General features: G+C 41.2%; 1 protein-coding gene across 4 annotated transcripts in view; it reads right to left on the bottom strand.

Moving 5' to 3' along the window:
* Window positions 1-26773, bottom strand: part of sgip1a (SH3GL interacting endocytic adaptor 1a) — an 80497-nt gene that overhangs the window by 36663 nt on the left and 17061 nt on the right. Inside the window, exons 1-3 of one of the 4 annotated variants that reach the window (XM_085252977.1) lie at window positions 25317-25444; window positions 25051-25090; window positions 24300-24344 (exon numbers count right to left, since the gene is read on the bottom strand). In XM_085252977.1, the coding sequence (XP_085109103.1) occupies window positions 24300-24309 (10 nt within the window). In that variant the 5' untranslated portion in view covers window positions 24310-24344; window positions 25051-25090; window positions 25317-25444. The other 3 variants (XM_085252979.1, XM_085252978.1, XM_085252976.1) reach the window with 3 other exon arrangements.

The following is a 26773-nucleotide window of genomic DNA, read 5'->3' on the forward strand; positions in this document are numbered from 1 at the left end:
CAGGACGAAGGCAGGCAGGCACAGAAACGAGCACACAGAAAAATAAACAACTGCAGACAAACAGCAGCGAGCAGGGAGATGGGATGCAGACAGACTGACGCACAGTAAAGAAACAGAGATCGACCGGCGCAATGCAAACAAGCGGTTTAAAGGGCTCTTTTGTTGGAGTGACTCATTCATCTTACTGGCTCTGAGAGGGAGAAGGAAGAGAAGACATGTGAGAGAAAGAAACCCTTCTCTGACCTCCCAGTGTACCAGCAATGATACCCAGGCAAAAAAGAAAGACCTCTATTATCTCAAGCAGACATGTAGCTGAATGCAGCTTCTATTTTATTTCAAGTACTGTTTTTGCAGCCTTGCAGACTGAAAAGATATCTGTTAACTAAAGACGTGCTAATGAAAAGCACATGCTCCTATTCAGTAGTTACAAACTAAGAATTAACCTTCAAAAATGAAGCCAAATGGATTTAATGACAAAGTATGTCAGCTCATTCCAAAGACAAATATTTGCACAAACGAGGAAGCTCTCAAATCATTCAGCCTTCCCTGTTTACAACCATTTTATCTCTGCTTGCAGAGGAAGGAAGGAAGCAATTTATTCTATATTCTCCACCTACTTTCTTCTCTGCTAGTCTCTGGATTTAATCTTCCAGTTCTCTGATCTTCATCTCAACTACCTCCGAAATGGAGATAGAAGTCAGAGGGGAAGGGGAGACGACATCGTGTCAGTGGAAGTGTCCCCCCCCCCCCAGTCTCATTACCTTGGAGAACAAACAGGAAACTGCCATGTGGGGGCACGGCCTATGAAAACCTCCAGATATCACCACCAGGAGTAAATCTCTTCTGTGTGTGTGTGTGTGTGTGTGTGTGTGTGTGTGTGTGTGTGTGTGTGTGTGTGTGTGTGTGTAAGACAAAGAGACAGTGCCAGTTTGTGAATGCTAAAATTAGAACTTGACTGTACAGGCCAGGTGGCTGCGCTGTCAGCCATCGTGTGCAACGCTCGCAGTAACAATGTATCCACAATGAACACACAACTCCACACGTACGCATATTAGGAAGTGGATAGTTTTGATGCACGCACACACTGAGTGACGTCACACACCTCTAAATAAAGTGGGTCAGAGCCAGAAACCAAACAGCGGCGTGCGAGCGGTTGGTGCAGAGATGAACAAAAACTGAATGTGAGGATGGTGGTGATGCAGCCTTATATGTCTGCACTCTCTTTATTACTCGATATTTAGTGTTGTATTTATTCTTTTAGGTTTATGATGCTGTCATAGGTACAGACAAATTTCTTTCACACTGCTGCCATCACAGCATTTCATCCTTAATTAAAACCTTCCTTATTTATTCAAGTTTCCTTAAACATCAGAGATAAGAAGAATTACAACATATTAAATGTTAAAAAATGAAACATTAGCTAGAACCAGAGTTGCTATTTATTACCTGTCTGTGTCCATCTCTTCCTGCGTCCCATTATTGCTCATCCCCTGCTTCACTATAAACAGCCTGCACTCAAGCTTCTCATCCCCAGGCTCCAAATAGCATCCACCAAGGACTGCGCTACAAATGACCCTGCTGCAGAGCCAACAAAGTAGCTATTAACATAGATCATTGGTGTAAGGACACGGGGGGAAATGTCTAATTTGCTGACAAAAAATCTTTACACATATGAGATGCTGACATGAGAATCGAGGACACCCCTTAAAGTGATCCTGCTCGTGCCACAGCGTGACCTTCTGACTTCGGCCTCCTTCATATAGTTACCAAATGTATATTTCTGATAAAATGATCAAAGATAAAGCTGTTTTTGTTTTTCAAAGCATAATTGTTAAAGCATCAGCAAACCCCAAGTTAGGTAATGATTTCGGTACATAAACATATGTATATTTGAAACTTTAATAAGACAAAAGGCAATGATTTCTTACAAGAGCTTTTCAAATGTTTTCACACACACACACACACACACACACCTAAATATGACTAATGCCAGCATACAGTTGTCCTAACCACTGCCAGGCCTCAGACTTCTCCCTCAAGACAAGTCCGTGGCTATTTCAGTCATGCCCTCCTATCAAAACACATCAGCGCCGCTGCCACTGGGGAGGGGAGGGGGGACAGTAGAGCTTCTTTTGGCCACATTAGTCTGACAGTGCCCTGAAATATAGCAGCATAGTTGAATCTCCACCCAAAGGAGGATATCTCCCTTCCCTGTATAAGGATGTGGCATTTCAGAGCTGTAAGAACTTGTAAGAACGCCATCTCCCCTCAGTCTTTTTCCTGATAATAACTCACATCACATACAGGCTTTCATGAAAGAAAAAAAGATTCTGCATTATGAAATTCCTTTCAGATAAATAGCTTTAAAGGTGTTTAGGTGGTACCACATTTTTGCTCAAGATGATGAGAATTATAATAATAATAATAATAATCAGCAGCATAGGGGACTGTCTCTACACCACAGACTTCAGCCACTGCACAGAGACCTGCCATCTTCAGAAGTTTCCTGATGACTCTGCGGTGGTTGGATGCATCAGCAGGGATGATGAGACAGAGTACCGGGCTGTGGTCGACTCCTTTGTCACGTGGTGTGAGCAGAATCATCTGCAGCTCAACGTGGCAAAGACCAAGGAACTGATCGTGGACTTCAGGAAGACCAGGAAACACTTGACCCCTTTTTCAATCCAGGGGGTCAGTGTTGACATTGTGGAGGACTATAAATACCTTGGAGTACACATTGACAATAAACTGGACTGGGCTAAAAACACCACAGCACTTTACAGGAAGGGCCAGAGTCGTCTCTATTTTTTGAGGCGACTGAGGTCCTTCAGCATCTGCAAGAAAATGCTCAGGATCTTCTATGAGTCTGTTGTGGCCAGTGCGATCCTCTATGCTGTTGCATGCTGGGGGAGCAGGCTGAGGGTCGCAGATGCCAACAGACTCGATAAACTGATTCGTAAGGCCAGCAATGTTTTGTGGATGGAGCTGGACTCCCTCAAGGTGGTGTCGGAGAGGCGGATGTTGTCCAAGATAAAGACAATGTTGGATAACACCTCCCACCCACTCCATGACATGCTGGTCAGTAGGGATGGGTACCGGTATCTGGTGCCATGATGGCACCGGTTCTGACATAAACGGTAGTAACCAGACCGAAAAGCAGCGCACATTTCGGTGCTTTATTTCCCTGAGATGTCACACACTCTGGATTCTAGCCAATCATTTTACCTTTGCAAGCGTAGTAGGTGGGGCCAGGTACGTACGTTCTTTTAGAGCAGAGCTACAGATTAAAAATGTCCAAGGCGAAGCGGTCAAAGTCTGGCTGTACTTCACAGCAAAAGATGCAAACTCAGCAGCAACAAGTGCTTTAAGCTGATACTGTGATACTGTCAAAGGAGGTAACTCCTCAAATCTGATGAAACACCTGGCGACGCATAGCGTTTTTTTAAAAGCCGAGAAATGTGCCATATTTGATAGCTTGCTGCGAGACCTCACATCGAGCACATCTACTGCGGGTGGGTTGCCTGTTATCGGACCCGGAGTTAGCAACATCCCCCAAAAACCCGAAGAGGAGAGTCCTGGCCCCTAGCCCTGCCAGTGTAGCAGAAATGATGAGGATGATGATGCAGCAGCAGCCGTTCTTCTCTGCGTGAGTAGCTTAATGTTGTTCATGTGTAATTTACGTTGAGTAGGCTAACCACGTTATTACATTAATGCAGGTAAGGTGAACTAGCAAAAATCATCATAGCTACATGCGGCTGTCTTCTTGTTTGATGGCAAATACTCCCTTCACCCTGGCCAAAAAAGCTAAAATGACCAAAGAAAAAGTGGAAAACAGTTAAACATGAGAGGTTTTTGGACAAAGTGTGTGTTCTTCATTCTTTAAGCACCGGCACCGTTTCAAAAGTACCGGTTTGGTACTGGTATCGGATAAAACCTAAACGATACCCATCCCTACTGGTCAGTCACAGGAGCACGTTCAGTGAGAGACTGAGATCACCAAAAAGCACCACTGAACGACACAGGAAATCATTCCTGCCTCTGGCTCCCTGTACAACGCATCCACTTAACACGCTGTTTACTGCAACGGCTACACCCTTCTTGCACATGTTCTTCCTTTTTCAGCTATTTATTAACAAGTGACTTTTATGTATATATATTCCTGTATATATTGTGCTATTCTTAGTTAGTGTATTGTCTGTCTCTGTTAATGTTTGTTTATAATGGAGCACTGTAACGAAAAAATTATTTTCCCTAGGGCTCAATAAAGTATTCTGATTCTGATAAGTTGTCTACAACAGACGCTCACTTGTGATTGGAGATTAAAATAGCAAGGCCAGTCCCTTATTACGTTGGCTTCAAGACATGATGAGTTCATCCAGTGCGTCTGGACGTATTGATTGATTGATTGATTGATTGGTAATTTATTTCAACATGTGAACAATATACAAGTACATTTAGAAAAGAAATGAGAGAAAAAAAATATACTATGCAAATTACATACAAAAAAACATTCTGATTAATTTACATGTTGAAAGGGAGTGGGAAGAAGTATTGATCAAGACAGTTTTAATTGTTGGGCTTTTTCTCTGCATGTATTATTGTAGGGTCTGCCTTACAATATAAAGCGCCTTGAGGTGACTGTTGTTGTGATTTGGCGCTGTATAAATAAAGTTGAATTGAATTGACTGTAGTTTTTAATTAACAGAAATGAAAGGGCCTGCTACATAAAAATACAATACGCTACAGTGTGAGCAAAGAAGATGATTTTGAAGTTTAACAGTTTACACACACACACACACACACACACACACTAACAAGCGACATTTAGAGGCTCATGAAGCTCTGTGTCATTATCAAAGAACATTGAGTAAAATATAAATATGAGTGAAAACAAGTAATTTCCTGCAGCACTGCCTGAACACTGCTCTACATGTATTTATTGACTTGTGGTCAGTGTTTTCAATCCCATAAGTAAGATGGTCAGGATAATCTCTCTGACACAGCCCAGCAGCATCAACACAAAACAAATGTGATTCATTTTAATAACCCTTTAAACCCCACCACAGAACCAAGTCTTTATATTTTGACCTGCTGTAGCATTTCAAGTTAATATGCATCAATACAACTGACATATCCCAAATTTCAATAATATGCATGCATTAGGTCCATAGTAACGAGATAAATTGCAAAAAAGTGCAATAAACTACAGAAAAATTGAAAATATATACATATTTTTAAACACACATATTTGTAGTTAGAGCAGGGCGATATGATCAAAAATATTTATCACGAAAATCTGCGATAACGATATAACTGACGAAATAACTGACACTAGACAAAATACTTTACAACTCCACAACTTTATTAGTGCAAAAAAAAAACCACATCAATGTATTTTCACTTAAACAAGCAGCTGTTTTTTTTATCTGCATTAAAATAAATATAAAAATTTAACAGTGCAAATGCAAATTCCTCGCTGACAGTTTAACCAAAAGGCATTTCCAGTGGAAATTGGCCGACATATCCTCAGCATAACCATGTATAATATCCACAAAACTTAAAGAGGTTATACACACACAATACAGTAATATTATGTTGAAGCACAGTACGTATCACTCCGCGAGGCTCCGCCTACGATAGCCGTAACGCTCCGACAATCCATCAAGCGGTGCGGCTTCGAAGCTTAGCAAAGTCGTACTGAAGCATTTGACAGATTTTCGAGCGCCGTGCACATAAAATCGTTTCGAGGTCAGTAAACACAACCAGAGTTCAGACATAAGGCACACGGGATTATAAGGGGCTCTGTCGATTTTCAGAAAAATCAAAGGATTGGAAAATACGGCACACTTAAAATCAAACACGGTAATAACGACGGCTCGCTAGCATGCGCTACCAAAAATAGTGCTTTGTTGTGTATCTGACGGACGAAAGCTAAACCAGTTCCACACCAGTGAAGCTGCAGCATTTTTACAAACCAGTTCAGATTCATCTGTTTCATTCAACGATCCGCTTTCGCTCTTCTCATTCTTCGTCAGTGCTTTTCCCGCCATGTGCGTATGAAAAGAAAGGCACCGCGTATGCGCGTTTTACCCATATTCTATCGTGATATTTCATTTTCTTATCGTTGCCCGACATTACACCGGTATTAACGTGAACGGTATGATATGGCCCAGCCCTACTTGTAGTTACAGAAATTTCACATGTATATCCCTCAAAACGGCAAATGTAAAAAGGTTTGATAAAATGTGTCTGAAGGTTCTCAGTCATCCAGGTCATCGAAGTCAAAGGAGCTTGCAAAGAAAAGCGTCTGGACTTCTTTAAGTTGCTTGAAGACTTTGAGTTCCCTCCCCAGACGCCTTAATGCCCACTCACATCCTGGGCCATCTGACCTCAGGAATTCGCAGGATAAGGTGGGGCCAGGTTTCACAACGAGCTCATCCGAAACCCTGGCTGACTTTGACCCACACCCAGTTTCACACCTTGGCTCAGGCGATTAGAGGATCATCAGGGGGTCCTTTTGTCCCTCTGTGGGGGGAAACTCCCACTGGATTTAAATCCAGAACTGAAGAAGCTTCTCGGATGAGAGGTGAAACGTCTTCAAGCAACTTAAAGAAGTCCAGACACTTTTCTTTGCAAGCTCCTTTGACGTTAGATAAAATAGTTTCCAACCACAGGAAATTTATTTCGAGTGTCTTCATAGTTTCATTTTTGAGATGCACTCATTTTTACAAACTGCAGGAAAAAGGAAAAAAAATATTATTTTGCACAATTTGCAAAAAACCAGCACGTGCAAGCACCTCACTTCAAGGTGACAGTAACTCTAAGCAATAGCTGAAAGTCGTTCAGGAAAAAAATATTTAGAGGAAACTAATCTTGTGTGCCACTAAGTGCCACCATCTTTGTCGTAAGAAGATAAGAAAAGAAGGAGCAAAATAAAAAACAAACAAAAGAACCAACTTTGCTTTATAGCTGCTCGAGCATTTTCTTTTCTTTTCTTTTTATTTAAACAAGCTCTCAGCGCACGATTCAACCTCCCGTCTTATTACAAAGACAGCCGTTGCTCACTGTGAGCTACCTTGATTCACAGAATCTGTTCTGAGATTGTGATAAATACATAAAGTGCTCTCTGGGCCCAACTATCCAGAGATTCTTGTCTTGGCTTCATTTTAATATTAAATACAGTGACTCAAAGCAGCTGAGCCATGAGGCACAAGACAGTGTGGGTGTACAATGAAGCGTGATTCACTGATGAGAGGATGTTATTTTTTCTTCTCAAAACCACGAGATCGGTGTTTGCACAGAGTTTGAACTCGGCAGTATTAAGGAGGAGGATGAAGAGCAGGAGGACGAGGGAGGAGAAAGGATCGAGACTGTGGTGAGAAAACGTTTGCGATGCACCCACAGCCTTGATCGAGATAAAACAGGCCTAGGAGGCCATCGTGATTCTGCTAATAATGATTAAGAATAAAAAATGTAATTGAGAATCAACACACATGCTCATTACAAAAATACTGTGAAGTTAGTCGTGGAAATATAGCTAAAATCTTCCTTATGTATTCTATTACACGCTGAAACACACACACACACACACACACACACACACACACGGTTAATCTTTTTATATGGGGAAAGTAGGAAAGTAATACTAGCAAACTAACAGGAGCAAGTCTGGTCATCAATGACAGGTCAATCAGTATTTGTTTAGATGTTAAGGGAGCAACACTGGAAACTGACAAATTAGACACTTGGCTCAAACACAACCTGTGATCTTTCGCTCGTTTGTTCTTGTTTTTTCAAGCTTAAGCGGTGCATCCCATGTACTGAAGCACTTCAATGATAAGCGCATGTAAAGGCTTACCCCTGTGCTGTGTAGTGCAATCTGACATGGCTGCATTACCATCGTTTCCTTTGTGAAGCTAATTCACAGTAAATCCTTCACAATGTGTCATCGTGTCGGTTGGCACAGGAGTGTTCATATTTTTCACATTATAGAGAAAACGGAGTAGCAGAACAAACTGAGTTCAGGGGAAATACACGGCGCTGCGGTGCAGTTTTTGGCACGTCGACAGTCCGTGAGCTCGGCTTCAGTCCAAGAAAACCATCCAAGCAAAAATAAGGATCTTGGAACATTAAGTTTATTTGCCCACCTTAATTGCTTTGATGGTAAAACTGCCAAACTTGAGCTAATGAAATCAAGTGCATATTTAACGACAGTTAAAAAGCCTGTCATGCTACACAAAGTCCTCTGAAAGTCCTTTATGATCCTCAGCACAGTTTCACATTCAGGTGCCACAAAGTAAGCGTTTGTTAGGAGACATAATCCCATTTTTCTTACCATTGTACTGTGTTTTACTACATCATCAAATAACAAGTAGATAAATAACTGTGATGCTGTCTATGCCTTGGATGCTTGTAACAACTGAAGCTGAGCGTTTTAATGAAGCTTATGAAATCATGCAAAAATGAAAAACCCAAGTTAAAAAGTCTTGGACCAAGAAAAATTCAGGGAAAATAAAAAAATAAATCTGATTACCACTTTATGAATGTTTTATTTTGTTGTTTGTCTGTTTTTTCTTATATTGTGTTTAAAGTTTAGATATGTTGAGTATTTGCTGTTAGTTCAGCTATTTTCCAGCCACGGAGGAGGAGGTGGTGCGAAAGACACGAGGGTGTCGGAACATCTGAAAGACGGGAACGATCAGAGCGACGAGCAGCTGATCCCAGGTCGGGTTATAAATCTGCGCACAATCAGAAGCTTTCCACACAAGCAGCTCTGCACACACAGCTCACTGCCAGGCTGCATGTGTGTGGTCTCACCCAGATGAGGCTCGATAACAAAAAAATGTCGATACATATCAGCGGCTCAGATGCAACCTGGTCACGTCCTCCTCCCGCGTGCCCAGAGGGAAGAACCAGAAATTACTTTGTTTGTTGATTCACAATTATGAAAATGAGGACAATAAGGGGGCGGGGCTGAGAGAAGAAAGAACGCAGGCGAGAGGAGTCGAGTCAATGCGCCACACCGTGTTGTCTTTTACTTCTCGTGCGTCTTATTGTGACATGATCCTAAAAAGTCGGCCCAAATTCCTGCGGATTACATTTGCCTTAGTTCCTCCACTAATCTCAGTTCTCTCTGGTTACAGCAGACCACTGCTTCCACCCCTCCCTTATTCACACCCAGATTACAGGTTTGGCCAGATTTTGGTTGGCGAAAGAATTTCTGACTGTCTATGTTTCACAAAGAAAAAAAAAATGATGGAAAGCCTCTGACAGCATGTTTTCACAGTGACGGTCCTCAAATTAAAATCATGAAAACACAAACGAGTATCGAAAAAGAAAAGCTGGGCAGAAGAAGAAACCGTAACGTAAGGAGAGAAAGAAAAAAACAAGAGGAGAGAAACCAGTATGAGCCACAAGATCTGGAAACACTTTGAGGGAACAGACCATCATTCCCAGCGTCACTAACGCCCAGCAACCCGGAGTTATGGAAAAGCTTATATAACCCACAAGTTGACTCAAGCTACACATACACACTGCACCTACTTTGTAAATACCCAGCAAAAAAAAGAAATGCACAAATAATAATAATGATTGAAGAAAACAGGCAAAACGTAGAACAATTCTCATTTCTTTCATAATCCTAAAGATTTGGGACCTTTTCTGTGATATTCCTCAATCATTTTGTGTTTTTATTCGTCAATATGTGCTGCAAACATCGAGCACACGATGCTGTAAACAGGTTTTCCAAAAAGCAGTGATTCCATGTTATGTAACCAGCTGCTACTTCTAAACCAACAAAGGGCCATTTCAGGAGAGAATCCTGCGATAACTGCAGCACTTAAGTAATGGAGATAGAAAGAGGCCAAGTTAACATCGAATGCATTCGACCTGCTGAATGTGCAGATGGATCATACACAGATGCAGAACAGTTTGCACTGATGTGCTCTCAGAGAGTTTAAAAAGTGCTGGGCAGAGATGGATTATCCCCTCTCCTGTGATTAAAAAGAACATATACAATGTTTTTAATGCACGTGTTCTGTAAGAGTTTCAGTTTTAGGTCAATGAAATGAAATAAAGACACAACGACTAAATATTTTACTGAGGAAGGCAATCTCAGAGATGATTATGAGATGGCCTGCGGGCGCTGAGAAGCTGAGTGACTAAATTAACACGTTGCACGATTACATTTAGAAAGTAACTTGGGATTGCACTATACTGGAAGACGAAGAAGACGAATTATTTTTTTAATTATAAAAATACAGAAAAGTATATTTTACATCAAATTAATCTTATCATAATAATATAAAACACTTCTATCACAGACATAAGGCACTAAAAGTGATGCTGATGTTCTCAAATAGTAACAAAGTATTTGCTCAGAGCCTCGTGACTTGCAGGAGGAGAAAAACAGCAAAGAAAACCTTGTGATTCTGGGAGGAAGCACTTGGTACATGCTGTGTTTGCATTTACTGACGTTTAAAGATGACATATTCTGCTCAAATTCAAAAACTGAGTTGGGCAGCCCGATCTTTGATCACAGGAAACGGGACCAAGACGTTTCCCTGTCACTGCATAGCTGTCAGAAATTATAGACAGAGGTTAACACGAGGCAAACAGTGAAGGAGTCACTTCCTTTGCCAACCCTTTAATTTGTTCCACCAGAGTGGATCTGCCTCGGCCATTTGTTATATATGGATCCGAGTCTTTCAACAATGAAGTTGTTAAAGAAATGAATGTTGGAGAGACTAGTCTGGTATAATGAAAAGGACTGCACATCCTGACTTTGGTTTATTCACCCTTCTTTAGCGGCACAAACCAGAGAGAATACTTTGTTTTTTGTTCTATCGCTCTCTGTTTTTCCCTTTTATCAGTTTGTCACATATAAAATTTGACTTTTAGAACAAAATCGAATGAGGGTCTGATGAATGAAATAAAACTGAACTCGATGCCTCGCAATCAAGAACGAAAAACAAGAATGTAACGTCGGCGCTACGCAAAATCCCTGATTGTAGGAAACTGTGACGGACTGCCACGAGGGTGAAAGCTTTGCCACATTTGCATTTAAGATCTACATTTGCTGGACTTACAGAGTGCATCCTCCACGCGAACGTCGTTCTCAGTCCCTCTTCTTCCTCCACTGATGAGTCTCAATGATATTTGCATAAAAATGGCCCAGAGAAAAACACAATATAAAAAGTCCATTGCGCCCATCTTTCATTATAGACACAAACAACCCTTCTTTCAGCAGCATCTTACAGCGGCACTGCAGATGACAGGTGCTTTGTGTGGTTCACTTTCACTGAGTTTTCTCTCAGCTGCAGTCCTCCAAACCCAAAGTCTCCTTTTCTCCCCTTCTGTCCCTCTCTCTGCTGATACGGTGAAAATCAATGACTCCTCTATTCTGCAGACTGGCCTGACGTCTGCTAATGAAATCCTATCTGCTATGAGTCATCCATCTGAGCTCCTGGGCTATGACTGGCAGATGGACCATCTCATCAACATCATTTATCATCTCTATCTCACAAACACACACACACACACACACACACACACACACACACACACACACACCGGGAACATTCACTTACACAAACTAAAGTGTGTCATTTGCACAAGTGAACAATAACTGATGTCCCAGTTTATATTAGCCTGACCACATTTTCCTCCCCCCTGTTACTTCTCTACATTACTGTGTAACACATAAGGACTCCTGCTGCCTTGTTTGATTAGCATGACATGCCGTCAAACACACAATGAGCTAATGCCTCAGCCAGATACAAGGAAAGAACAATCAGTGTAGGGCAGAGCTCTGTGTTAGCTGCTAATGCTCAGTTTTAAAACTCTCAGCTAAGTGTAGAAAATCAGAGTCTTTGTGCGGCGCCAGCATCTCAGAAATTGAAGACCTGATGGGTTACCTTTATTTTTGATGGAAGGTCCTCACAACAAAAGGAACATTTCTCTATGGTTTGTGCTACCACAGTGTAAAGTTACTGCCAGTGAGATCTGCTGGCTTCTCTACATCCACCTTGTAATCAAATATACTACGTTTCAATAAAAATAAAATTCCCAACAAAGAAGTTGTCATTCACATTTTCGGACAACTGACCAAACCTTAAACAGTGACACAAAAAGCCTAATAAGAAGAATGTAATCCTGCCATTTTTCAGTATTACCGACCATTAGCACAAAACTAAACAGCAGCAATGTTGGTTCACATAATAGAAACACTTAAACCCAGTGAAGATGGAGGATGGTGACCTCAGATTTCTGCCAGGCTGTGAGCCCATGGGCTGTACTTACACTGTGAGGTTTTAAAAATGAGCTTAAACACATGCTGTACTTAAATAGTCCAAATAAAAAGCCAGCAAGGCTGACGATGACCAATTGTTTGTCGGGGCTTGTTTATCATTAATAAAAGATGACCTAAAGCATTGCAACACGTTTTAAAAGCAGTAAGAGCTTGGACCAGGAAGCAGGGTTGATATGTCAACAAGCAGATTGTGTACACTTTGATAAACCTATGAGCTTGATATGGCTAAATTAAAAAGTAGTTTCAGATCAGAATACTTTACTGATCCCACCTTTCTACTTCTGCCGTCAAGCTCCGTACCCACAACGTCGCTGGACTTGCAGATACCGGGAGCACAGCACAGAATAGAGTATGGCAAATGATCACAATCGCCTCTGAAAATAGAGATGGCTTTCTGTGTTTCTGACAAAGTCACATTTATTGTCAGCGATAATGAAAAATTACATTTTTGTAGTAATTATAAATGTTTCTTTTTAAATTGTAGAAAATAAAACCATTGCTTTATTTGGAGTAGTGTGGTTCGTGGGAATAAGAGCATTTCAAGATTAAGATACGATGACAATAATTAAGTAAAAACAAATCCAAATTTCCCGTAAAGCTACAATCCTGTTCAGCAACTGACGAATAAAAACTGGCTGTGGAGATTTACCAAGCATGTTTAATATAAACTCAGTGTTATCATTCAAGCTTTTCATTACATTTCATCCCCAAACCACAGCCTACATACATTCAAGTGCTTTAACTCACTCTCTTCCCCCATTTCATTTATAGCATAAACTATGATTGGGCGCAACCACCTCTCAGCCACATGCTTGTGTTCAAACATCCAAGCTAGCTTTTTGTTCAGGTTTGCTCCAGGTGCTCCATCCAAGGTTAACTCAACTAAATCAGCAGGTATGAAAGTGAGAGTATCTGGTTCAGTCTGTGCGTGTCAGCTGTCCAGGGTGCATCCTCGATATATCAGCTAAGCTTTAGTGATCCTGTTTACAATATAAACTATAAAAGTAGATGCACGATGGAGTTAAAACAAGGGGTTTGAATGATGATTTGAAAAGGTGGCAAATGAGAGTCGCACATACCTGTGCTGCACAGAAAAAGCAGAGGACAGGAAATGCTCGTCTCCTGAACTCCACAACATATTTGTACTGAAAAGTGCTGGCTAAAAGGTGATGCCTAATAAAAAATTTAAAAAACAAACAAAACAACAACAGAAGAGCCGGGGTCAGCGAGGTCAAAGAGCTGTGTTGACATCACAGAGGCCTCAGAGTTAAAAGACAAAGATGGATGCAAAGGTCGCTTTGTTTCTGCTTGAAGTTCACTTGCACTGTGGGATTACTGGGATTGATGAATAATTCAAACATGTTATTCCAGGTTACATTACTTTTTGTACCTCAGCTATAAAAACAAACAAACAAAACCACTAGTTTTAATTGTGTGCTTTCTGTGCCACCTTACTTACATCATAAGTAATAAATACAGTTTGCATGTACAGTTTGGTCAAAGGAATAATTACATTTTTCACAAGTTACTGACATTTACAGAGTGTAATGTCTCAACAAACAAATTAACATTAGAAATAAAGAATAAAGACGACAAAAAATGAAGCACCGAGTTTTTCTACAAGCACTACGAAATATCTTTTGGACAGTCTGTACCAAAAGTCATGCGGTAAAGGATTGTCCTAATGCTTCACAGGCTGCAGTAACAACTTTTTGCCATGTTGCCTGCGTACAGATACGAGGTTTATACGTTTAAGTCACCTGCAGGAGCTGCTTTTGTTTTTACTCCTGCTGCTGCTGAAAATCTCACTGCCTGCAGTATGTTTGTGTGTGTTTTGGGTAATCTACCTCTTACACTTGGAGTTTGTTCTTAGAGTTAGTTTAGTTTAGAGTCCATACATGGGAATAAAAATAACTTTTTGACAGGTCGAGTGAGGACATCAAGGATTCCCCCCCCCCCCAGATCTTTAGTATAAGCCTGGACATGAATCAGGCCTATAGCCCAATAAACTGTAAATGCACTACAAATATGTAATGACTCACACTCAGCTCACAAGTCGCACATATCACGCACAGCTGACGAGACACTGCTGCACATTTCCATCGCCCTCAATCCCTCTGTTGCTCTCCAACAGCCAAACCCTTCAACCCTTCCCTCATCACTACATTTCTCAACAAAGCCAGCATCAAGCTAATCTCTTCCTGTAGCTGCGTCTCTGCATTACTGTGTTAGTGCAAGCCTCTGCTGATTGAAAAAGACATCTGTTTACACTGCGTTGGCTTGTAGCCGCACAATAGGAACACGTGAAACGCTGCAACCAGACAGAACAGACATGGTGAAAGGGGGGATTCGCCATGGATACAAGGATGAAAACAAAAACACTTTTTCTAATTAACACACGTATAAAAGCAGCATATTTCAGTTCTTCTTTGCAGCCATCAATAACATGGGTGGTTGGATCTGAAACTATGAGATCACACTAAAATACTTCCACCTTTATTAAACTGCTACATAGAGGTTTTCTAGGGGCTGGTGAAAGGTATTCTGGGAAACCCAGAAAATGACTAACTGAAGTAGATACAGATGCTCAGGGTAAGCGGGTAATCACGAACAAAGAATACGCAAATGCATCCGTTTAACTGCACCGTTATGTCACGCTGATTTATTAATTAAGCAGAGTAAAAGGAGATTGGGCCACGCAGTAAGAGTCAACCTGGGAGATGAACAGAGACACACATGAATATTATATAGCAAAATACATCCAACTTCCTGGAGGGGTTTCCTGCAACCCTGGGGATTCGTTCACAGCCAGACAGTCGTGACAGAAATGAGGATGTCTGAAGCTGCGATTTCAAACCAAAGCGGAAGATTTAAAGAAAATAAATAAATGAAGTGCTTATGTTCATCTTTATCATATAATCTGGTCAAATTCCAGAAATGCCACAAATGTCACACAAAAGCAAACAAAGTGACTCAACTAAACGCACCTTTTTCCACCTCTCACACCATCCTACCTGGAATTTTTAACTCGCATCATCTTTCCTATCTACACCGCTCATTTTGCTCGCCTGCTCCCTCCTTGAAATGGCTGTAGAGCATCGTCTTCATTCTCCTTTTGCTTTTGCAGAGCTTCTGTCCGTGCATCTCTATGTTAATGTGTCTTCTCAGATTGCTTACTTGGGATTGCTCCGTGAGCTGATCCATTTTACTCTGCATGAAATATGCTAATGTAAACAGAGTTTTCCCTCATTTATTGTGGATTAAACATGAAAGACCTTGTTGTCATTTGTATTTGGCTCAACAGCAGAGCACGTTCAATACAGTCTCACTGAAAACGTTTTATTCTGCCCTGAGCTCGTTAACCTCGTTGCTTTGAGTCATAAGTTGTCCACTGGGTCGATGCAAAAATCCTGTCTGTAGATTTCAGTTAATTTAGCGTGTCACAGCAATTGATGTCAATCACATGAAACAACAAGCAGCCTTCTGCTACTGATCACAACTCCAGTTTGTAAACTTACTAAAGTTTTAACATGAAATATTTCACATTTAATATCCAGCAAGGCATCCGATTTGAGCTACTTTGTAACTTTAGCATTCATCGTTTGTAGCTAATAAATGATTCTAGATCATCGATAAAGATAAAGCACTTTTGAAACGAGCACAGCCTCTGACTCACCTTCAAACCTTCGCTCAGTAACATCACAGCCGCATGAAAACCCAGCACAGGCCTCTGAGCTACATTCAACCGGCTCTCACCTAAATTCAAAACCACAACACAAACACGCCAGTTGCGTTATCACAAGACCAGGCTGTTTTTTTTATGATGAAACTAGAGTCCCTGATTAAATTAGACCACACGTCTCTGACAGCAAATCACCTACTGCTTTGACAGAAGGTTCCTCTGATCCCTGCGTGGGGCCTGTCAGGCTGAAACCAGCATCTTTAGTCAGTCGGTAACAGTCTGTGATACTCCACGCTTGTTTTTTAATGCGCAGCATCTCAGTTTAAAAGAACCACTACGCTGCCGACTGGGACATAAGATGTAATTATAGCCGGAAAACATTAAATATTAATATTACTGAAAAATTACCAGCTGAATTACATGCAGTGCCTTTCCTTTTTAGCTAGCAAACACACATCATGTAGTCTCAACAGTCTTTCTGAAAAAGACGTTTCTCAAGCCGACTTTAACACGTCATTCAAAGAAACTGCTTCATTACGTCACATGAGAACCTCGCCTTCCCCCAGCCGCCGCTCCACGACAAACACGTCTGTTTACCTTGCTCTGAATCTCAGTTATCATTACATTAGCTCATCTATGCGTGTGTGCACGCGATAGGGTGTGTCTGCGCAAACAAAAAACAAACAAAAACAAGACAGAATTTGGACGGGCTCTTGTCTACGATGAATATGGTGATACGAAAAGTGTGAAGAAGAACAAGCAAATGAATTCAACTGCTGGCACTTCATCTCCTTCCCTCATGAATTTCTGCCTCTGTGTGTCTTTGTTGTGGGAAAGTTCATTTGGGTCTTTGTCAGACTTGTAAAGCACGGCCACAATAGACCCATTCTGTGACACATTCAACAAAGAGCTTTCCTCTGTGTCTGCCACACTTTGAGGAAGACGCACGCAAACAAACATTGTGATGACCTGACCACACATGCACAAACATTTGTTTTTCATATCAGCGTTATCTAATGCTGTGCTACATGCACACACACTTTTGTTATTATTAGGAGAAGCCAGTGACTCAGACTTGTCACTTCTCCAGTGTACAAACCAACGTCAGAAGTAGTCGATCACCTCCATACGTTCTTTAGAGAAACATGTTGGAAATTACCACAGACCCATTCTCGTCTCTGTCTGATTTTGTCTCATTGTGGACTATTTAATACTAAAATGCATCTTCTTCTTCAATTGTATTTATATAGCGCAGTAGATCGAACAATCTACATTGACAACCTGTCAAGAGCGCTACACTAGATTTTGTGCCTCACTCTCCTGTCAAACATGGATGACAGTAAGTTTCTCCCGTTTACCTTTATGCAGCTGTTCATGCAGCTTTATGTGTCAGTTGGCTGCAAGAAGAAGAAGGAAGATACAATTCTGCATTGGTTCCAATGCATCGTTCCACATGGGTTAATGGTTTGGGCAAATGACACCAGATTACTCCTTTGGGTCTCGAGTAGGACCCAGTGTAGGACAAAAGTCTTCTAGAGCAAACATGCAGCTACTAGTTTTATCACAATGTCCTTCATGGTTCTGTAACAATATAAATAACAAGCACATAGTTATTAAAAAATGCATTTTGAAGCTACATGCAGTTTTATCTCTAATTGTTAAAATATGTGAGTCACAGGAATATTTTGGAGACGTGCTCAGTGTTTTGCTTGTTACAAACCACTCAGTTATTCACATATTCACTGCAGAACCTGATAATTTGCGCAATTATGACATAAGAGACCCCAGATCAGTGACAGACTGCTGGCAACCATGGACAATGACTCCCACCCTCCATGACACACTGACAATCTGAAGAGCAACAGGTTCCTTCAACCTCACCGTCTGAGGGAACCTTACAGGAGCTCGTTCCTTCTGCTGCCATCAGACTCTTTGATTCATCCACTTGGGTCAGATCCACACATGTGGAACAGAGCTGGTCACACCTCAATGTCACTGTTGTACACACACACACACACACACACACACACACTTGTCCTTTTATATTTATACCTCTCTCGATATTTATCTGTTTATCTTAATATTTATCTATCAGTATCTCTGTTTCTGCACTCACTTTATATGAGTGTGTGATGTTTGTTGTATATCTGCTGCTATGACAACTCAATTTCCTTCTGGGATTAATAAAGTTTCTGATTCTGATATTCACTCATTCTTTGGCAAAAAGTAACATGTATGCGATGAATGTTAGCTCTTTTGAGTCACTGCAGAGCTTATGCCCTGAGAGTTCAGACACTCGAATACTGTACATCTATACTGTCTTTTTTTTCCTAGTAACACAATCATTAGTAGCGCTGACCTGTACTGGCAGTTTCCACTATCAAATGAATGCGCAGCATTGTGCAGCCATAGAAACAGGAAACTCAGGTACTGAACTCTTCTCTAATTTGTCAGGTTTTTTAAACCTTAAAGATCCTCCTAAACCTGACCACGGGCTGAGAGCTGCTCGTTGCCTCCTAGCGATCGTACCTGCAGGCAGGGAATCCTCAGAAAAAGAGCGACTACAGAGATGGGCAGAGTGACTGACGTGTTCTTTATTTCGTATCAGCAATATTCATTTTTAAACAGTTTGAACTTTCTCCCGGTAAGATGATAGTGTATGAAATATTTTTTTTACATACCGATAAAGTATTTATGACATTTATATCACAGACTGTTCCAGCCAAGCCAGGAGCAAAACCCCTCACCATTTCACCTCGGCCGAGAAAATGACAGAAAATCCTGAATTCAACAGCATCAGTTTAACTGAGCTTGCACAGCAGAATCCGATCTTTATTATGCAACTTTAAAGGCAACATTTTAAATATAAATAAATATATTTTATGTCACAAAAGCCTAAAAATACAAAATGCAGATGCCAAAAGCACAAGTGACACTGCAAATAAATGATGAATTAAGCAAATAATAATAATAATGTTTCTTAAATTTTCCTGCTTGTAACCTTAAATAACAAACAGAGCAATAAAGAAGTGGAAGCCACCATATGTCTTGAGCTCCTCTCCGTCCTCTGCTGTCCTGCATTCAAATCAAGGGTTTATCCAACTTTCAGCCACACAAGCTCTAAATACTATGCCTCCCTGTGACAGTCTAATTCCAAATGCTGGTAACCAGGGTTAAAGCTTCCTACTGTCTATGACTGACTAAATTGTTCAGTACAAGTTTCGTGTATTAAGGGTAGTAAATGATTACTGCAGCTAAGTGTAGTAAAGATTCTGACAGAATACCGAAAACATACTGATTTTGCTAATCTTCGATCCTTATCAGTCCTCGGACTGCAACATGAACTTATCCCTTATGGTGGTGCCACAGGAAATACCACGCAGTCATTAAAAATAAGTGTTTTTCCATTCTGAACATTGTCATGATCAGAAAATATCACAAGAGTCTGCACAGAGTTTACAATTAGGGCAGAGGTGAAACAAGAGTAAGTGCCTGAAACACAAAATGTTTTGGCTCTAGGGTAGATGAGGAAAAATGTTGGTGCTGTTTGCCTTATAAAGGAAGTTTTGACTCCAGAGTACCGCTAGAGGAAAGGTCGGACACTTCTAATCAGCCCTTTGGTTTTTAACATAATATGCAACTGATCAGAGAGAACAACAGATAGGAGCTGATCCCTGTTGTAATGCACAGAGCACCAAACACGGACACGGATGCACATACATGTCTGATTTGTAGCTCGTCTCCAAGGCTACAGAAGTTAAGTGTACGTATATACATATAACCATCAAGATAATCCAAATCTGAACTTCCTTTATTAATTGCTTATAAAGTTATCTGCCTCATCTCCAGCTCTCCCCGTCTGATGATCTTTATCAACCACTACATATTCCTCACAACCCACTGCTCTCACTGGACGTCCTCTTCTCTCTCCCATTTCTTCCCTGGGGGGTGTTTGCCCTCTCACTGTTGGTGTGCTACCACAGCACCTGAATTAGTAATATTTGAGTATTACTAATTCAAATAAGAAATATGAAAAATACTTCAAAGGAAATCCAGTGGGCCTATATTTACCTCAAAGTCTTGCCATACGAAGTATCTCAGTTTTTAGATCTGTTGTTAGCAGCAAGGTTAAAAACACTAAGCATAATCCGGTCTTTAAGTCTGATGTCATTAGCCGTTTCCGGGTCCAAACTCCGATTCAGGTCCCAAAGTCAAGCGAACACTATAACTCTCAGAGATGCCGCAAACTGTCTAAATTCTTTCATCTTTAATAAAATCATCAGCGTTGCTGCTTTACCAGGTGTAACAATGAAGTTTAAAATCCAGGCATCCATGAAAACAGAATTTATTAAATTCAACAGAGTTAGAAGAAAGCAGGAAGTTAGCTCGCTAGTTCCCACCTAAACATGATATAGCATGTTCTGACTGAGAGATTTCTGAAAAACTAAAATGTACAGCTCTGCTGTCACTTCCTGTTAGCATGACATAAACACAGTGAAGCTGGAGGATGAACGCTAACTTTTTTCCACTCGATAAAAGTTAACGTGAAGGTTCCTGATGGTTAGGGACAAATGTAATCGCATGGCAGGATGCTGTAAACGGACCAAACCTCAGTCAGGAGAACAACTGAGATAATCCATCCACAATACGAGGTTAGTCATTAAGATACTGCTGCATGGGCTGGGCTGGAGTTACATTGTAACAGTTTAAAACCTCAGCTTTAAAATGAATAGTGTAATAAAAACAGAGACCAACAGTGATCACTGACTGTTTTTAGGGGCTCCTTCAGATTAAATAGAACAAGATACAAAGCATTAAAACATGTTAAAAACACAACAGCCTTAATAAATGCAGAGTAGTTTGGGCCCGGAAGCAGGTTCACACGTCATCATTTAAAGACCGGATACACATGATTTCAATAAACTGTAGCTGGTTCAACTAAGTCCAATGGGGGAAACTTTTAAAAACATGTTTGTCGAATAATTAATTTGTGATGGGTGAGAAGACGAGCAGCATAAATGCAAATGATCACAGTAAGAAGACTAAATGCAATAAATCACTTCACATGTTTTCCTGCTGAAGAGATGATATTTGAAACCACAGGAGAGCACCACTGATGACCTCGCAAGCCAGTTAAGTAGCTCCCTACATCCTTGAATGTAATCATAGAGTCGATTCAAAACCTATAATCAAGAAAAACTGAAGATTGCAAACTTTATGAAGCCAGGAATTATTGCAGCCATTTGAAATTAACAAAAAAAACCCTACCAATACTGACATACCTTTTGCGCTCTCTCTTATTTATTTTATTTATATATATATATATATATATATATATATTTATATATATATATATATATATATATATATATATATATATAACTATAATTCCAATTGACTCGGGAACAGTTCACTTCACTAATCACCACAGACCGCTTACTGTGTGGATGTACCTTTAATGTCCTGTGAAAACCATATAAATCCAAATATGGTGACACTGAATGTTTCTGTTCAATGTTCCTGTATCAGTCAAGAGCATTCTCCTTGTTCTTAAAATAAACACCTGGTGGATTAGCTCTGAAATGTGGTGTCATAAATCTGAAAATAGGGCTACTTATCAAAGTAGTTTTTTTTATTTTTTTATTGGACCATAACACTACAAGCATAAAACAGCAAAGTTTAAAACTGGATAAAATGAAACGTCCACAGAAGCAAAATAGAACATAAAAATTATTGTAGCAGAAACTTAATCCAAAAACATACAGCAGCAAAGCAAATGACATTTACTGCAAACGACTGTTAAAAACTGAAAGTTAAGACTGACCCGGGTAATGTACGGTACATGCAGAACTAAAGCTACTTTCAGCTGCTCCCTTATGGGTCACCACAGCAGATAACTCTCCATGCACGCAGAAGGATCTCTTCCCACGATCGAACAGAGGATCTTATTAATAAAACTGAGATACATGCATCTTGTGATGTCTCTTAAACAACACTAGTGAGAAACGGTTTGGTCTATGTTTGAGCTTTTCCAGCCAAGCTGAATAATGGCTGCTGCAGCTGATGATGACAAAACAACACTTCAGAACTGGCCTGATTCTACAACATCCAACAATGAACAGACCACCAAGTAAGTAAGTAAGTAAGTAAAATTTTATTTATATAGCACATTTCTAGATAGAGATCACAAAGTGCTTTACAAGATATAACAGATTAAAAAGACAAAATACAAACAAAGGAAACTAGCTAAGGAAACGCACAACATTCTCTAAAAGGTGCAGCGTGACTACCTATCTTAGCAAATGAAACAAAAGTAAGCAGTTTAATGAGACCAATGTATGTGTATTTTAGATTGAGACAGTAGCCATCTCTCAGAACAGCTACGAGGAGCTAACTTTAGCTGCTATTAGCAACACGTTAGCAAATGCCTGTACCTCTCTCTCTAGGTTACATTTAAGTAACTACTCATCTTCTACCCTGTATGTTACTCAGGGCCAAGCATGCAGGCCTTAAAAAGCAGAGCTAACAAGGATTAGCATCCAATTTTAACACCTGACTGTAATCCTGCTCTCACTAGTCCATGGTAAGCCTGTGCTAGCCATGCTGATGGAAGGTAAGTGGTTTATAGATGGTCTGTAGTTTTTGGTTACCCAATAACTTGGCCCAAGAGAGTTATGTGATCTATGACAGGACAATACACTAAAAAATTAGCTCATCATATTCTAGTTTAGTCCATTAGTGTCCAACTGCCCAGTGCTGTCACTGCGAGTCTGTATCCTAGTACAACACTGAACATGGAATCATATTATACTGCTGCGGCCTACAGGAAGGAAAAGGTTACCCAGGGTTACCTTTTTTGTTTCAAAAACAAACGAGTTATTTGCGTCTGCATGAGCAGCATGAGCTTATTAGATATCATTGTTAGAGGCCTCAGTGTTACAAGTGAATTGCAGGGTCTGGCAGAAAGGGTGGAGCCATATGGCCATTATATAAATCATAACCTACAACACAGTTCATCGTATAATGACACATGAGACAGTAAGTGACAGTAAGCCTATTCATGACACAGTAGCATGATAATACACAGTTAAGGTCAAGCGATAAGCCATTTGGTCAAATAGCCATTACTTACTCAGAACAACACCTTTAAACACTGAAATTTTCTCTCAAGCTTACAAATCCATCAGAAATCAGGGGACTGGCGTGGTGAACAGCATATCCCAATGTCCAAATTACTGTAAACGTGTGTGGATTACCTGCCTACAAAGCAAACGTAAAGGACTCAATAGCTGTCACTTATTTTTAAACACAGAGAGAAACACATAAAACCAGACAGCATGCTAAGATTCGTCCTCATCAGCCACTGAGGTAATTCCATCTTGTCCTAAGGTCATCCGACATTAAAACAAAAGAGCCAAAATAACTGGTTTTCCTCGTGCATTTATCCACAATTTTTGGAAAATTTCTACCTTAAGACAATTAAAATGTACACACTTCAAATCTTTTGCATTTTTGATCATAGAACATACAACTGGTCACTGAATATATTATATACTGTACTTCCAAACCAAATCCAGGAAATCAAAGACATATGAAACAGAAGGTTTCGCGTGCCAGCTGCAGAGCTACAGAGATTCATTCCTACATCACCGGCCTGCCCCTAATGATGTCACCAATTAAAGGGACATGACATTAAAACAATGATGAATTCTCTTTTTCATCACTATGCTTAATCCCACAGAGACGGCTCAGTCCAGCCATCGGCAGGCTCGAATGTACGCGTGCACTTGCCCGTGCAAACATACAAGTGCTGGGTTAAACAGCCATGTAGTGTGAACGCACGGCAAAGTCATACAGTGCAGTGAGCGTGTGCATCCGTTTCAGAGCACACCATACAAAGAAAATTTATACAAGTGAGCCAGCTGGGTACATAAGCCCTCCTGCACAATAAATCCAAATAATCCTTTACGATGGGAAGCGGGAAAAAGGGGGGCTGGGGGTTCTCAGACATATGCGTGCGCGCACACACACACACACACACACAAAAAGGTACACACGCTTCAATTAGCTTCGCCATTGTGCCTCTGTTGTAGATATTCAGTGGCTGTGCCCTTTTCCCAAGAATAACAAGCAAGTCAACAAAATGCGTGTGCTCGAAACAGAAGGACAGCTTCTGACATCTCAACCTCAAATACCTCATACACTTGCTACAAGATGAAGCACACGAGAACAAGGCCATTAAGGATTATCCTGAATTACAAAAGAAAAATGGGGTGGCATAAAAAAGACAGAATAAAATGATCTTACCTTCCATCATGGTTGCAGATTTGCATTCCTCAATCTCCAAAGAGCCTGAAATGAAAGGTGGTGTCGTGAGGGGAGGGGGAAGAGAAGAAGCTCCTGGCTACTAAAACACAGTAGAACTGATGGCAGCAGAACAGCTGTGTGCTTGTGGCTAACGCCCTGGCTAACTGTGAACCTCCAACACCCCCAGACGTCGCCTGTCAACTAGCTCAGGAGGGAGAGAGACAGAGAGATAGATAGAGCGAGAGAGAGGAGGGGTGGGGGACGGCTTAGGTGTCGATCAGAGCTGGAGCCATGGATGCTGCTGCTGCTGCTATTGCTGCTGCGGCTCAAACCTTCACAGCCGAGGATGCTGAGAGGTAGGGAAAAAGCAAACTGGAGGAAAAAAATGAAAGAGGCAGGGAAGGGAGAAGGAGGTGGAGAGATTTAGAGGGAGGGTTGTGTGTGTGTGTGTTTGGAGGAGGGGGGGAGGGGGGGTGGCTGAGGCAGTATGCTGAGGTCACAGATGACCTTAGCCAATCCCTGCAGCTCTTTGTGCAGTCACATGGCTTACAGCTTGAATCTCCTGACACTGTCCCCAAAGAGAGAAGGCTACATTAGTAACCTCTCTTACTTGACAAATAACTGTGCGCATTTACATGTTTACATGTAGAGCATCCGAGGAAGCAAACAGATATGTGAGGTTTAAATATAGAAGCCACACAAACAGAGTAACCATACACACACATGCTTACACAGCTACCCTTCACCCTACCTTATGTCAGTGCAGTGTGCTGAGGTACCCAGGCATGAATCTATTTTTTGGTCACACAGAGAATAATGAGGGTATGAGTAAAGTGACAACCCATGTTGATACAAAAATAAAAACGTGCTCTATATTAAGTCACTACTGCGCAAAATCCTTGCCCTGCACCGTCCTGCACAGCGCCTAATTCTCTAGTAACTGCCTCCGTGTCCCGCCCTCTTTGGAATATCGGTGCAGTTTCACTCTGCTCCTCTCCCCGCTCCCTCCCACCTTACCGTCTCTCTGCTAGTCTGTCTCATTTGGCTGCCTTTTTCTGTCTCTGTGCTTTCCCACCGCACTGGGATGAGAATCGACCGGTGCGACGTCACGGCAACGCAGGCTACAGCTGCAGCCAACAAACAGGAAGAGCCGATGACAGACCAGCCTCCGGAGAGGGGTGTGTGCTGGTGTTTGTGTGTATGCGCTGATTAATTTTCTATGAGAGGGTGGAGAGTGAAGGGGGGTGGGGGCAAATGTGACAAATCAAACAGCAAAGTGAGATTTTACTGGGCGAAAAAGGAAGAAAAGAATAACAATGAGCCACAAATGCAGACACTGGGTAATTTGTACCCATTGGTCTTTAAGTCTGGAAAAGACGTGTTTACTAGGGCTGCCACAAACGATTATTTTGATAGTCGACTAGTCACTGATTATTTTTGCGATTAGTCAACTAATCAGATCATCATCCATTGGACGTAAAAAGTACAGCTTATTGCATCAGCAGCATCTGCTCTTATATAACTATCATTAGCTTACAGCTTTAAGTGTTTAAGGTATGTGCTAACTAAAAATAAAGACAAGATGATAGTTTATTAAATTTTAATTAAATTTGCAGATTGTTTCGGTGGAGTTTAATAAACTCCTTGCTATCTAAAATATAACAGGACACAGGAGTAAATTCTTGAGCATCTCACACTTCTGATAATCAGCTGTCTGCTTGACGTTTATTCAGCTGTGTAAAAACTATAACTTTAATCTCAGACAAACCGATTTACTCAGGAACAAATAAAATACTGAAAAAAGCCAAACAATAACATTTTTAAGTTATCTAAGTGACTCATATATCATGTTTAACCTGAGTAGCGAAAGACGGCGGTGGGTTTGAAAACATTTGCCGGGAGTCCGGTGTTCTCACGGCTCTAGCGAGCCTAGCCCCCGGCTAACTATCGAGCTAGTGGGTAACAGACGTCTCCGAAAACGTCGGAGCGCTTTTGAATATGTGACCGAGTGGTCGGCGGGGTTAGGAACAAAATAAATAAACTTGACAACGCCACCTGTACCCACTGGCTCAGAGCGGACCTCTCTGAGTGACGACGAGTTGTGGCTCCTTGTCCCTGAGGTACCCTCACACCCTGTAGCACCTGTGGTGTCACTTCCCGATGCCTCTAGAGTTCCATCGGTGGAGCTCAGGTCTACTCCCAGTGTGATTGTAGCACCCTCGACCTCTGCTCCCCCAGGCTCTTCCTTGGGCTCTGTTGAACAGTCTGAGGTGAGTGGGCCACATTTGCGGAGAACAGCACGTTCAACAGCTGGTCAGCACTCAAATGTTTATCACTTGCCACGTCCTGTTGAATCTGCGTCAGTTGCTAATGCTCAGCTTGCCATATTCAGGCCATGGTGTTAGGTTCCTTGAGTTATTGTCGGGGCGCCAATACAAAAAAGGGGGGGTAGATGTAGCCAGATGGGCTACTCG

Source organism: Mchenga conophoros, linkage group LG17 (genome assembly GCF_057382185.1).
Source record: "Mchenga conophoros isolate Kocher_MC1m ecotype Shallow Benthic linkage group LG17, M_conophoros_male_GT1.1, whole genome shotgun sequence".
NCBI classification, from domain to species: Eukaryota; Metazoa; Chordata; class Actinopteri; order Cichliformes; family Cichlidae; genus Mchenga; species Mchenga conophoros.